General features: G+C 42.7%; 1 protein-coding gene across 7 annotated transcripts in view; it reads right to left on the minus strand.

Annotated features, from left to right (window-relative positions):
* MLIP (muscular LMNA interacting protein) overlaps positions 1 to 10,156 on the minus strand; it is a 123,070-nt gene extending 112,914 nt beyond the window's left edge. For 4 of the 7 annotated variants that reach the window (XM_074154113.1, XM_074154110.1, XM_074154111.1 and 1 more), the window contains exon 1: positions 5,786 to 5,906. In XM_074154113.1, the coding sequence (XP_074010214.1) occupies positions 5,786 to 5,848 (63 nt within the window). In that variant the 5' untranslated portion in view covers positions 5,849 to 5,906. Of the gene's footprint in view, positions 1 to 5,785; positions 5,963 to 10,084 lie in introns of those variants that run through there. The other 3 variants (XM_074154116.1, XM_074154114.1, XM_074154112.1) reach the window with 3 other exon arrangements.
* Between the last annotated feature and the right edge of the window lie 2,748 nt (positions 10,157 to 12,904).

The following is a 12,904-nucleotide window of genomic DNA, read 5'->3' on the forward strand; positions in this document are numbered from 1 at the left end:
GGGGAAGAGAACAGGCAAAGCGGATGAGGGGTTTGTATCTGGCAGTCCTCCATACACGTGCCACTGGCTTTCTCACAGAGCATAACCTGCTGAAGCATCTGTATCTTCTGCACTCTAGGCTGCATCCCTATATTTCACCTCCTCTGAATCTCTGCCATCCTCACCCACAGCAATTATCACCTCCTCTCTCCAAATAAATAGAAGATGTCTGGCTGACCTCAGCAGTGCTGTTCTGTGATCACCACTGACCTGGATCAATGCATACAAGCATGCACACCCTGGGCTGTGCATGGACATGAGATACCTGATGCATGAGGACCCTATGGACCTGCCCCTCTCACAGACTCCAAAGCACATCGCCTCCCCTGAGCAGCAAGCACGTCCTTCCCACCTTGACCTTTCCAGGCTTGCTTCCCGCATGTGCCCCAGTGAATCTGGAGGGGCATTTGCTTGTGGACACCAGGAGGAGAGGCTCACAGGGTGGTGGTCACAGAGGTGCGAGCACAGCTCCTCTCTGATGCTGTGGGCAGGAGTGGCTGTTCTGTCATTACTCAACCATAGAGATTTCTGCTGTTGCCAAAGATGATTCTGCTGTTGCCAAAGATGACCCTGCTGTCCAGGCGTTTCACTCCCTATATCTACACAAATAATCACTTGCTCCTCCCTCAGCTTCTTTTCTTTCCCTGCTGCTTTGCACTAGAGCTTACACCTAGTTAAACTAGGAGTTTACACCTAGTTAAATCAACAACTAAACCTGCAAGCCGGGCCGGTCGTCACCTTATTAGTCAGCACCCTCCACCTGTTTGGGCTCCCTTAGGTGGCAAGCTCCAGGAAACAGGCTGTCTTCCCGGATGAGTCTTTATCACAGCACCTCCCACAGAGAGGACCGGATCTTGACAGGACTCCTTCTGTTGCTACCAGCGTACAAAGGTTAAGTGTTGTTTCACTTGGTGGGATTGGCCTAAACCTCCCTCTGTATGAGCTCTATCCCAGTATTGTTTGTGAAAAGCAAACTAATTCTCTGAAGGAAGTCCTGCAGCCCTTTCTCACAAAGCACCTCCTCTCATCCAAAAACTAACCTTAATGCTATTTCAAGCAGTGCGTGGTATTCTTTCTGATCCATATAGTCATTTAGTTTAATTGATTTTCTCTATATGACTGTTCGTTTCTTTACCACTACTTAATGTAACAAGGAAGTAAAACTCCCTTATAATGGAAACTAAAGTATGGAGATCGAACGTTCCCTGTTAAACTTACCAATCTAAATGTTAATTTAAATGCGATACTTCATGTTCTGTGTTTTCGTGGGGAGAGAACACATCAAATAGGAACAAGACAAGTGTGAAATATAATTAAAATAATTTCAAATAACAGAGGCAATATGCATTAACGGAGGTGGACTTCGGGATGTAAACAGGCTATTTTGAGCTGAGGCAACATTTCAATAGGGAAACTCTAGAATTACTCCGTCCTTCCGAGCTATACTAAAAGCAAAACTATGAAAGGGAAAATTGAGTCCATCATCTGCTTACTCCAATCTATTTTATAGTGAGCCATTCTATTTCCCCATCACAAAATGAGCCCTCCATTATCTTCCATTTCCACAGTCAGCTCCAGACAAAGACTCTCTTCAGGATTCTGGCTGCTGGGGAGTCTTCCTCCAGGAAGTAAGGACAAGAGTTCTTTAACAATAGATTTCACAAATAGCCTGAAGTGGTAGAGAATTTTATATTATTTATCTCATCCACAGTAAGCAGTGAATGTAAAGGTAAAATACTACTTAATAATTAACTGTCTGTGAGGTTGTCCTCTATGGAGGTTATACTTTGAGCATGAACTCAAGACTTTGAGCGTAGTCTCTATAGAATTGACACTCTGCAATCAGAATATTGTCAGGATGATATAGACTACATTAGGTCTTCATTCCTTTGATGAAAATAAGTAGAAATACTTGTAATAAAGTACACAAAACCAAGATTTGTCAAGGATAACTTCTTGATAGAGGCACTGGATGGGCCAACCAGGATTGTGCACAACTGGATCTATTATTCAGAAATGAAGAAGAAGTGGTTGAGGATGTGATGGTTAATGGCAGCTTTGGCTGTAGTGACCATGAAATAATGAAGCTGACGATCCTGTGAGGGATTGAGGAAGGCAAGTACCAGAGCACAGACCCTGGGCTTTAGGAGAGCTGACTTTGGCTTATCCAGGAGCTGGTAAATGGGATCCCATGGGAGGCAGCTTGGAAACACAAGGAGCTCAGGAAAGCCCACTGTGAAAGCAACCTCTTCCTTAACTTCTAATATTCAGGAAGACAAGCAGATTTTTCAGGACATCAGTGTGGCTAAACAGGAAGTTTGTAGCTGAGCTCCAGCACACACACACAAAAAAAAAGCCAGCACAAGAGATGGAAACAAGTATGGATAAGTCTGGGGTGACTCAGTGATATCTTTGCTGAGGCCTTCTACAACATGGTCTCCCAGGCATCTGTGTTTAGCAGCAGGGGTCAGGGAGGAGGAGAGCAACTGGCAGTGGATAAGGATCAAAGCAGGGATGACTTGAGATAACTCAACTCATACTCACCTGCGGAAAGAAGGTAGTTGGTAACAGCACATGGATTTACCAAGGAGAAATCATACCCGACCAACCTGATTGATTGCCTTCTATGATAAAGTGTCAAGATTCATGAACGAGGGGAGAGCAGTGGATGTCATTTACCCTGACTCACCTCCAGCACTGTTTCCCACAATATTCTCATATCCACGTTAGGACATGACAACCTGTGTGGTGGACAAGTAGATGGCTAAAAAGCTTATAGGAGAATTGGGCTCAAACATTTATGGTTAATGCTTTCTATGCTTCTTGAGGGACAGTAATGAGTGCTGCAGGGCTCTGTCCTGAGACCTGTCTTGTTTAACATCTTCATCGATTACCCAGAGGAGATGATGCACAGCACTCACCAGGTTTGCAGATAACACCAAACTGAGGGGGAGGAATCTTGCCTGAGGACAGGGCTGGCCTTCAGAGGAGCCTGAAGAATGGAGGCTGGAGGAATGGGCCAACAGGAGCATTATGGACCTGGGAAGGGAGAGCCCCTGTCGGCGATCCAGGCTGGGGCCTGACTGCTGGGGGAGCAGCTCTGCTGAGGAGGCCCTGGGGTTCCTGGTGGGCAGCGAGTTGAGCTTGAGCCATTGGCAAACCCTGGCAGCAGGGATGGCCAACAGCATCCTGGGCTGTGCTAGCAGGAACATGACAAGTAGGGCAAGGGAAGGAATTACACTCCTCTACTCAGCACTCACTGGATTACATCCAGAATATGGCATCCAGTTTTTGGGCCCTCTGATAGAAGACACTGAAAGATTGAAACAAGTTCAGTAGACATCACCAAGATGGTCAGGGCTGGAGCACTTGCCTTGTGACAAGAGGCTGAGGGAGCTGGGCTTGTTCAGCCTGGAGAAGAGATGGCTCCGGGGGGACCTAAAAGCATCCCCAGTCCCTGTATAAGATTATCGAAGAGCTGGGGCCAGGGCGTTTTACAGCAATGTACGGCAGGAGGAAAGAGAAATGGAAATAAATTGAAACAAGAGAGATTTTGACTTCATAAAAGGAAAATCCCTTTCCCCATGAGGACAGCCGAGCAGTGGAGTAGGTTGCCTAGAGAGGTTGTGCAGTCTCTACCCTTGGAGGTCTTCAAGACCTGACTGGATAAAGCCCTGAGAAACCTGGTCTGATGCCATAGCCACTTTAAGCAGGAAGTTGGGCTAGATACCTCCTGAGCTCCCTTTGCACCTGCGTTATTCTATGCTCCTCCGAAATATATTTAAAAAACAAACAAACAAACAAATTATCATCCAACTATACATATACAAAGCATCATTCAGTTTATAGGTTATAATATTGACAACGTGCACCTCATGGTGCCCGTAATATTAAATAGCTTATCTGTTTGCAACACTGAAGTTAAATATGTGAACAGAGATCAACAGTAACATGTACAGTGTCTACCACAGATTGGCACTGCTCCCGTACAGTGTTTGAATGTTGATGTGACCTGCATGTAACAAGGAGAAAAGGTCAGAATCAATAAAAGCCCAGGAGGTACAAAACCAGGAAAAAAATGTGAGGGGAAAGTGAAATCTATCCAGCAATCGGAAGGAAAGGCACTAAGACTAAACAAGCAGAGAGAGAGCGAGAGGGGACAGAGAGAAGGCTGGAGCTCAGCTGGAAGGGGAAGGGGCGAGAGGACTGGTCCAGGGCCAGGGCATTCCTCCGCTGTCAGCAGAGCAATGTGAAACCTGCCTACTCTGTGCCCTCACCGAGCACCCACAGGGATGTCACCTGCCGCCACTAAGAGGGACCCTCGCCGCTCTGTAAGCGTTAGGAGGATTCAGCTTTGAAACAACCAAACAGCGAGTGACCTGGCGTGGGCGTTAACATGGCCATCAACCTCAGCGGGGTCTCTGTTCACTCCAGTTTGCCATTCTTAAAATTAGTAAATGATGCACACAGAGGAGATCATTAACATTCCAAAGGAAGCTCTCTGCATTTTGGAAAAAGCCTCGCTCAAGGTTCCCTGCTCAATTCTTTGTGCATTGGGATGTGGTCCACAATTAGACAATCATACTATCTAATTACATTGCTATATGTTTCCCTCACACATGAGCTAGAATAAAATTTCATAGGTTTCCTTTGGAAGTTTTCCTGAAGCTTTTGTTACTTTTATAATTGCTTTTAATTTTGAAGAGTTTTCCTTATATTCTTTATATCAACTACAAACACTGAAAATGAGGACACTGTCTAAAGTATTAACTTATTAATGAGAAAATGAACAAATAAAACGTTAGACAGCATTCATACTATAACTTCATGCTGAAGCTTCAGTTTGAATATCACTCTTTAGATAAATAGTTATTTCCTTAAAAAAGAAGAGGTACTTTAAGTCCAGGGCATTATTTTGTTTCAGCGCCTCCCGTATTTCCTACCCAAGGCAACGGTGAAGTTGTATTTAAAACTATTAACTAACACACAGGCTTTCCAAGTGTTACTTAACTGAGGCTAGTAGAGGAAAACTTCGTGATTAAACAAGAGTAAAGTCTGGCCCACCATGAGACCAAAGCAACACAACACCACCACTATTTAAGATAGGTGCTAAAAAATTCAGTGCTAATTTGTTTCTTAACAAAAACGATGGCCAACTTTCTTCACAGCTTCGCAAAGCCAAGAATAAACTGCCCTTTTTGTGATATTAAGAAAATAACCTAGTTATTGCAAGGCAAATTATAATTCGTGTTTCAAGCCACGCTAATTAGGAATAAGCTGTGTTTTGACTGTTTTCACTTCCTCTTAATTTGTTTTGGTCACACCACTTTTCAGTAAGCTCCAGACACACTCCAGACACAAGCAAACAATTTCCTCTGCCATTTACTGATCTAAAGTTATGGAAAATAATGTGCAAAGACATGAAATAGTCCCTCAAGAAAAATCCAAGAAAACCACAGACTATTAGCTATCAATCTGGGTTACGACAACAAATCAACATTGAACTGGATTTCAGCTTTTGCACTTTAAATGCACATAAAATACATTCACAAATTTCCATAATTTTCACAGACATGTATCATTGCAATTGATTTAACGTACATTAATTGAGTTGTAAACTTCGAGGTCAGCGGTTGAAGGAAGATACAGGAAATACTCCTATGAATTACAACAGCTGATTTGCTTTTTCTTCTTACTATCAAATTTAAAAAAAGAAAGAGTATCAGCATTTCTCAACATGTCTTACCTTTTGCTTTTCCTCTAAGGCTCCTCCTCCTGAGACTTTTCTTTCATGTTTTTCTAACTCCATTTCCCAGGGGAAAAAAAACCCAACCACTCTAATATCCTGAACAGAAGTGATTTAACCTGACTACATGGTAGATATCCCTGTATTTTTGGAGTCGGGAGAGGGAGTGCTGGTGGTGATTTCTGGTCAGCGCGTGTTTCCATTTATAGCCATTGAAAATCCACAAATAGAAGCGTGAAGAGAGGGCAGGCAGCTGCCTCAGATAACAATAAACATTGGTTTGGCATCACAGCAAATTGTTCAAGAGGGATTTTGGTTACGGGCTCTATTCATTCCCCCCTCAACCTCTTTACCCTAAGAGTTTATATTTTAAAAGCCCATGAAAATTAATAGCTATGTCTCAGTAGTACTAGCTTGTGTTCATGGAGATTATTTGAGCAAGTACAAACATGATAAACTGGCACCACATGTTACATAGAGACAGAGAGTGTACAGAATAATATTTAAAAATTATGCTTTAGCCTGCTGTTGATCTTTACCTGTTGAGTATTTGGGTCTGAGCTATCCTAATATGTGTTCATGCAGAGCGTACTCTCCTTTTATAATATCAGGACGCAACATCTTAGATTTTTGACATGCAGAAAGAATTGCAAAACTTTCAGTGGGCACCATGAGCGCCTCTAAACACAAGAAGTGACCAGCGAGCATCTAAAATGGAGCTAATACCCATACAGACAGTGGCTGTGGAGTCTGTTAGTTGACTGTAGAAGAATAACCTGGCTCTAGTTCACAACGATAAAGTCAGGAGGCCAATATTAGAAACTGCAGCGCGGGGGGAACCTCTCAGCGGCTCTGCAGATGCCGTGGTTTATAACACACCCCCTGGTTGCCACATCAACCGGGCTCATGTTGTCTCAGGGGCGATTCACACACAAGGCTGGTTCTGCAGCCACCAGCAAGGGAAGGGGAAGCACGACAACACAGAATCACACAGAAAATATTTGCTACTGTTAAACGAGCATACGCTCTCTGGTCAGCCTGTGTTTCATTAAGAAATGCATAACCCTTCATAAACTGGCAGCTTAAGCATCTCACTAAATCCCTAGAAAAGAAGACACGCTTCCTCTCAACACATTGGCAAAAGAAGACTCTTCTAAAATACATAGATAGATAGATAGATACATACATACACAGACAGACAAATAACTTAATCCCTTTTTCATCTATTGTTTTTCAGTTGCCTTTGTGGAAATGACAGACAAAACTAGGCACACTCCTTCCTACTCTGCTTGTTCTTGATAGATGCCATACTCACGTCATCTTTAGAGCCTTGGACGGGCAGCCAAAGAAGTTGTGTCACAGCAGCCTATACAGTTTACATAAGAAAAGTTAACCAAAAAAAAACCCCACCTTGGAGTGTTACTGTTCTGAAACTTTCTTCAGGACAAAGAAAAAGTTACTCCAGTGACAATTATTTTTCTTTAGTCTCTCTTTTACCTTAGTTTTCAGAAGCGTTAGGCAGCCAGCAGATGAGTGAGTGTAGCAAGGCAAACACAAAGAACCAGTCAAATCTACAAGAGCTGTTGTAGTAGAGGGAATAAATACGAGCTTGATGTCACAAAGTAAAAATACACCCTGCTGCATCTCCTGGAAAAGCTGAGATAAAAGGAACTAGAGTAAGCAACATAATAGCCAGAGGAAAGTTGTAGCACTTCTTCGCTCTTCAGCAGGAAGGCAAACAGTATTAAGAAGTTTGTATCTTCACAATCTTTTCTGTGTGGCTGAAACTTATCCCTGTGGTGAGGGACTTGCACAATGCCTTTGTACCATTTAACGTCCTCAAAGGAGGTCTTCAGTGGGACCCAAACAGCAGTTTACATTACGCTGCTGCTTACATCATTGACCATTCCTGCAGCGCAGGTGAAAAACCTGAAGTGCCTCCGCTCCCATCAACCTGTCCATTTTCAAAGGTTTTAAATCATGGATAAGGACCAGAGCATGTCTGTCAGGTGGCACGTTCAGCTGTGTGTGCTCCCCAGCCCTGTCCCACTGGTGGCAGGGATACACCAGCTTTCAGCAGGCTCCCAAAGGGCAGCTCCCAGGGGAGTCAATCCCTCCTCGTGCTGGGGAATGGATGCCCATGCTGGTAAAGGAGCAGGCTGCCCGTGGTGCAACGAACCAGCAACGTCCAACCCAAGACACAAACCTGAATGTAAGAAGTTCCACCAAAACATGAGGAGGAACTTCTTTCCTGTGAGGGTGACAGAGCACTGGAACAGGCTGCCCAGGGAGGTGGGGGAGTCTCCTTCTCTGGAGACATTAAAAACCCACCTGGACAAGTTCCTGTGCAACCTGCTCTGAGTGGACCTGATTTGGCAGGGGAGTTGGACTAGATGATCTCCAGAGGTCCCTTCCAACCCCATGTGATTCTGTGATTCTGTAAGTTCATACAAACTTAGACCAGCATTGTCAGATTTTATCTGGAGTTTATGTTATATGTAACAGCACTCTAACTACCCTAAAGCTTAAAACGTCAATCATCATGATCATACTCTCTACTTCCAGATACTGTTTTCACGTGGCAGCTCACCCACATGGAAGTCAAAGACGATCGCTAAAGAAAGACCCAAGAAAGTTACTATGAGGTGACTTTACTCGTAATAATTCCAACATATGATGCTGATGAGAGTATTCAGTTTTACAAACAGGTTTTCCATCATTAGTCTTGTAAAAGTGTCTACTAGTGCTTACAAGAAAAAATTAACACCTTTCCCTTTCACTGTGGCAGCCTGAACACTGGATTCCATAAAAGAAAAAAAAAAAAAAAGTGAAAATTAAAATACTAAGACAGGGAAAGACCTAATTGCTCCGTTTCTTGTGAATGGAAATTTGTATTCTGGATGCATCATGCTGCTGGCTGTGCAAGTGCTAGCGAGTTGGAGCAGATTGACTTGGAGATGAGAATCAGAACAAAAACCTAAGAATGCAACAGAATAGGAAACCAAACTTCATGTCATCATGTTGAAACCAGGGAGCACAAGAAACACTGGATGCAGGGCTCTTCCATAGCCTGGATGCCAATATATAAGGACCCAGGAGATAGTGAGGAAAAGTTGATGTGATCTTGTCCTCTACCACAACTTGCTCAGCATGACATTTCAACACCAAACCTGAGGAAAGACCATAATCCTAACAGTATGAGAATTTGGTTTTATATAATTATGGGAGCACATTTCTTATTCCTCCATAGAAATAATGGTTATTTTACTCCGAGGACTTTCTAAAACACTGTTAGTACCTGTATGTTTCCTGTTTTACTTAGCAAGGTAAAACACAGCAAACAGGTGCTAAGTTACAGCATGCTATAGACATTGTCTAAATTACTGTGCTATTTTCAATAACTTCTTTGTATTACAGCTACTGGTCTCTTGGCACCTGTTTGTCTTCTCAGAGCAGGACCTAACAAGAGGCCAAGAGATGAAGTTGACTGGGTGGGGGGGAGGTTGTATTTTTTTTTTTTTTTGTAAGAGGCAAGTGCTGAGTATCCAAAATAGTAGTATTGTGTAAATAAAGCATTTAAGCAGATGCTGAGATCTGTGCTCACTTGATCTGCTGTTCTTGGAGGAGGAAGAGGAGGAGGAAGCAAGGGACTGTGTATCATAATGTTTGCATGTCAGTCTCAGCTGTGTTTTCACTCATGTGGGTGCTGCAAGTCTTTTCCTATGCACATTTTCATTTTCAGCCTGACACGGCTGTAACCCAGGGCTTCCAGCCAATGACTGTATCACACATCTGCACCGCTTCTTCCTTAAGCTGGTGGCTTTTACTTGCCCAGCATCTGACACAACATAAGCATTTAGCAGAGGTATTAATTCTGACCCTGATGTGCTTAATCATATTGTACTCTGTGAAAGACACCTACTTAAGTCACATATACTAGTTAAAAAACCTAAGACTAATAGAGAAATGACATCCATGGTGATTTTTAGAGGTCAGATTTGGAGAGATAATTCCCATCCCACACTTAAGTCACAAAGTTAAAAGAAAAAAAAACCACAAAACTCAGTAGGCTCCCTCACTCGTCGCCGCAAGATAAGCTGCTTCCTGGTGCCCACCCTTCTCTCAGCCCCAGCATGCCATACCAGCAAGGATCCCTACGTTACTCCAGTGCATCCACCCAAGGTCACATGCACATGCCTGGAAACGTCAGGACCTCGGCAGCGTTTCCAGCTGGTATGTCATGGCATGTTCCTCACAGAAACGAAAAGCACGCCGGAGCTGTATATGGAGCAGGCTTACCTTCCAAGCCGAGGGAGCTGAGGGCTGGGAAGTTGATCCTTAGGAGAGATGGGTCCACATTCCTGCCGCGGCACCCGGCAGCTGCCGCTGTCGCTCCCTGGTCCACCCCGCTGGCTCCGCAAACACTCCCGGAGCACGAGGGAGCAGGCGTGGAAAAAGGGACACACCACAGGCACCACCAGTCCCTGCTTTGCATGTGAGGAAGCAGAGCCCTACATGTCGTATATGGGAAGCAAGAGGTTCCTTGACAGATTTTTTTTCTCCAAAGGGGCAAGTTTGAATACGTCTGAGGATGAAAACATTACAGTAAATTGATTTTGAGAGCTCTGAGCCTTCTCTGACATGGCAGTTCATGGAAGCTGTATGCGCTCCCTTCTCTTCATGGGTCTTTAAGTCAACTGTATTAAAGTGGACTATCCTTGTGCTGGCAAGGTCCTACATCTGCTGTCCTCCAGGAATACAGACAGCAGTGGGACAACTGACCTCTCTTCCATTGGGTATCCATTGGTTTAGCTATACACACATGATGTCCCTCAATATTACTGCTTTATCACAGCGAACCAAATTATTCCAGGCTGTAAAATATATTTCAATAGATGCACCATAAAAAGAAAAAAATCTTCCCTCCCATATTGAGTGATACTGTTTGCTTTGCCTTCCTCCACCACAATGGATGTGGCAATGATGAGACACGGTTAATGAAATACATGAGGAAAGCATTAAATACCTTCTTAGGTATCTTTTAACTGCTGTGGCAGCTAGGAATGAGGAGAAGTCAGTTCCCCAGGGAAAAGGCTCCGAAGTCAGGCAGTGGGGTTTTTCTAGGCACAGCCCAGATGGGCAGGCAGCAAGAGCACAGTGTATGAGCTGTCATGGACAGACCAACTCCCATCGAGCCTTTTCCACCTTCTGTCTCTGCCCACTCTTATCAAACACCAAACCTTAAAAGAGACATTACTCAGCGCTGATAAGGACACCAGCATCTGACCTCCACCTCTGCCCCCTCTTCTGCAGAACGAAAATGAAACGTCATCACCCGCCCCAGCATTTATTTTTTTTTGCTTAAGCAAAGCCTGAGCAAACGTGTAGCAGAGGCTTTCATTGCTTCATTTTGTAGAGCTGCGTGTCCATTTACGAAACTATTTGGGTTCATTTGTCAACGTGTGCTCAATTTTTTTCTAGAGACAATGTTACCACTGTAAGTTTATACCCACAGCAAAAATTCTCTACACTGCAATATGAAATTTGCCTTGAAAACAAATTCAGTTGAAAAGGACAGATAAAGATCCAAGTCTTTAAAAGCTATCTGAATGCTGACAGCATTGGTGTAAGAGCACATGATTTTGACAGCAAACATTTTGATTTTCAAACCCTAATGAAGAACGTAAAACACACACCTGTGCATGAGGAGGAAAAAGAATAAAAATACAGAGTTCTCAACAGAACTCCTACTTTATTTCACTAACTCTCAACTACAACTTGTTCTGCAGCCCAGGGCTGGTTCACAACAGCAAAATGAGTTTACTTTTTCCACAGTCTAATAAGACATAATAAAGCAATAATAAACCATATGTTACCAGCTGGATTGCCAAAGTGTTTATGGGTTCTGAGCTTGATGATATTTTTGCAATATGCATTGATCAAATGTTAAGTCATGGTGGAAGAACTCTGATCATTTTGGGGAAGGAAAAGGCTGGAAGCAAATATTTTTAAATATAATTTCATTTCTCAACATCATTTAAGCTAATTCAAATTGGAATGTTTATGTACACAATACAGTCTTTATTATTAAAGCCATAGCAGATTCTAAAGTAATGTTCATTTTGCAAATGAATGAAAATTAGTTTAATATTACTATTGCTGATAAATTATCTTTAATTTAAATGTTGATGTACAAGATAATGGAAGAGTCATAGTGGATGCAGTTGAGAGTCAAGAGAAATCTTGCTATCATAGTGTTATTGCAAACCTATTTTTTCAAAATAAAATATCCTTTTTAATGGTAGGAAATATTGTTCTAACCCTGTGATGGCCATACTCTCCTGGGAACTTCCTAATTCCTGAAAAGCCGGCAACCAGCATTCATTCAAGTCATGTATGAGTGATCACCTGAGAAATCTTTCAGAATGTGAATAAAAGATGAGGATTTACCAGGTCACCAAATTGTGCTATATTATATTTACAGGAAAAGAAATTGTATACACATCATAAAAACCATCAATGCACAATTTATGCACATGAAAAAAAAAAAAAGTCATGACATCCCAGTCCAGCAGGGCCAGACCCCACCTCTGAGTCAAGGCAGCACCATGGAAACCCAAATAAGGATCAATCCCAAAATGTTCTTAAGCACCTCAAAACGCATTAGAAAACTGAATACCAATGAAGAGAAACGATTGAACACTGCTGTTCAAGAACATTTGCTCCTAAATGCTTACTTCACATATATATACACACACACGTATATATACACATGAAATACTGGCATATGGCAGTAAGGCAAATTTAAGATGTTCTGCTCATATGCAAGTCAGGAGAAGAAATAAAAGAGTCTCTGACAATTCCTCAGGCACAAAGAGTTGCTTCTCAGTTCACTCTCAGGTGCAGAGTTGCATAAGATGCCTCCTGCATTTAGATCTAATAATATGTTAACTTACAGGTCCTGTTCAAATCTGATATATGTTTGCATTACTGATATACCTGGAGAAACTGTTCTTTATTACGCTAGAATGAGATACAGAATTCCAATGGAAATAACATTTCTCTGCAGGGAAAAAAAAAAAAAACAGCACTATTTAAAAGACAGAAAAGGATTTTTTA

This window comes from Numenius arquata, chromosome 9 (assembly GCF_964106895.1).
Source record: "Numenius arquata chromosome 9, bNumArq3.hap1.1, whole genome shotgun sequence".
In the NCBI taxonomy this organism is placed as follows: Eukaryota; Metazoa; Chordata; class Aves; order Charadriiformes; family Scolopacidae; genus Numenius; species Numenius arquata.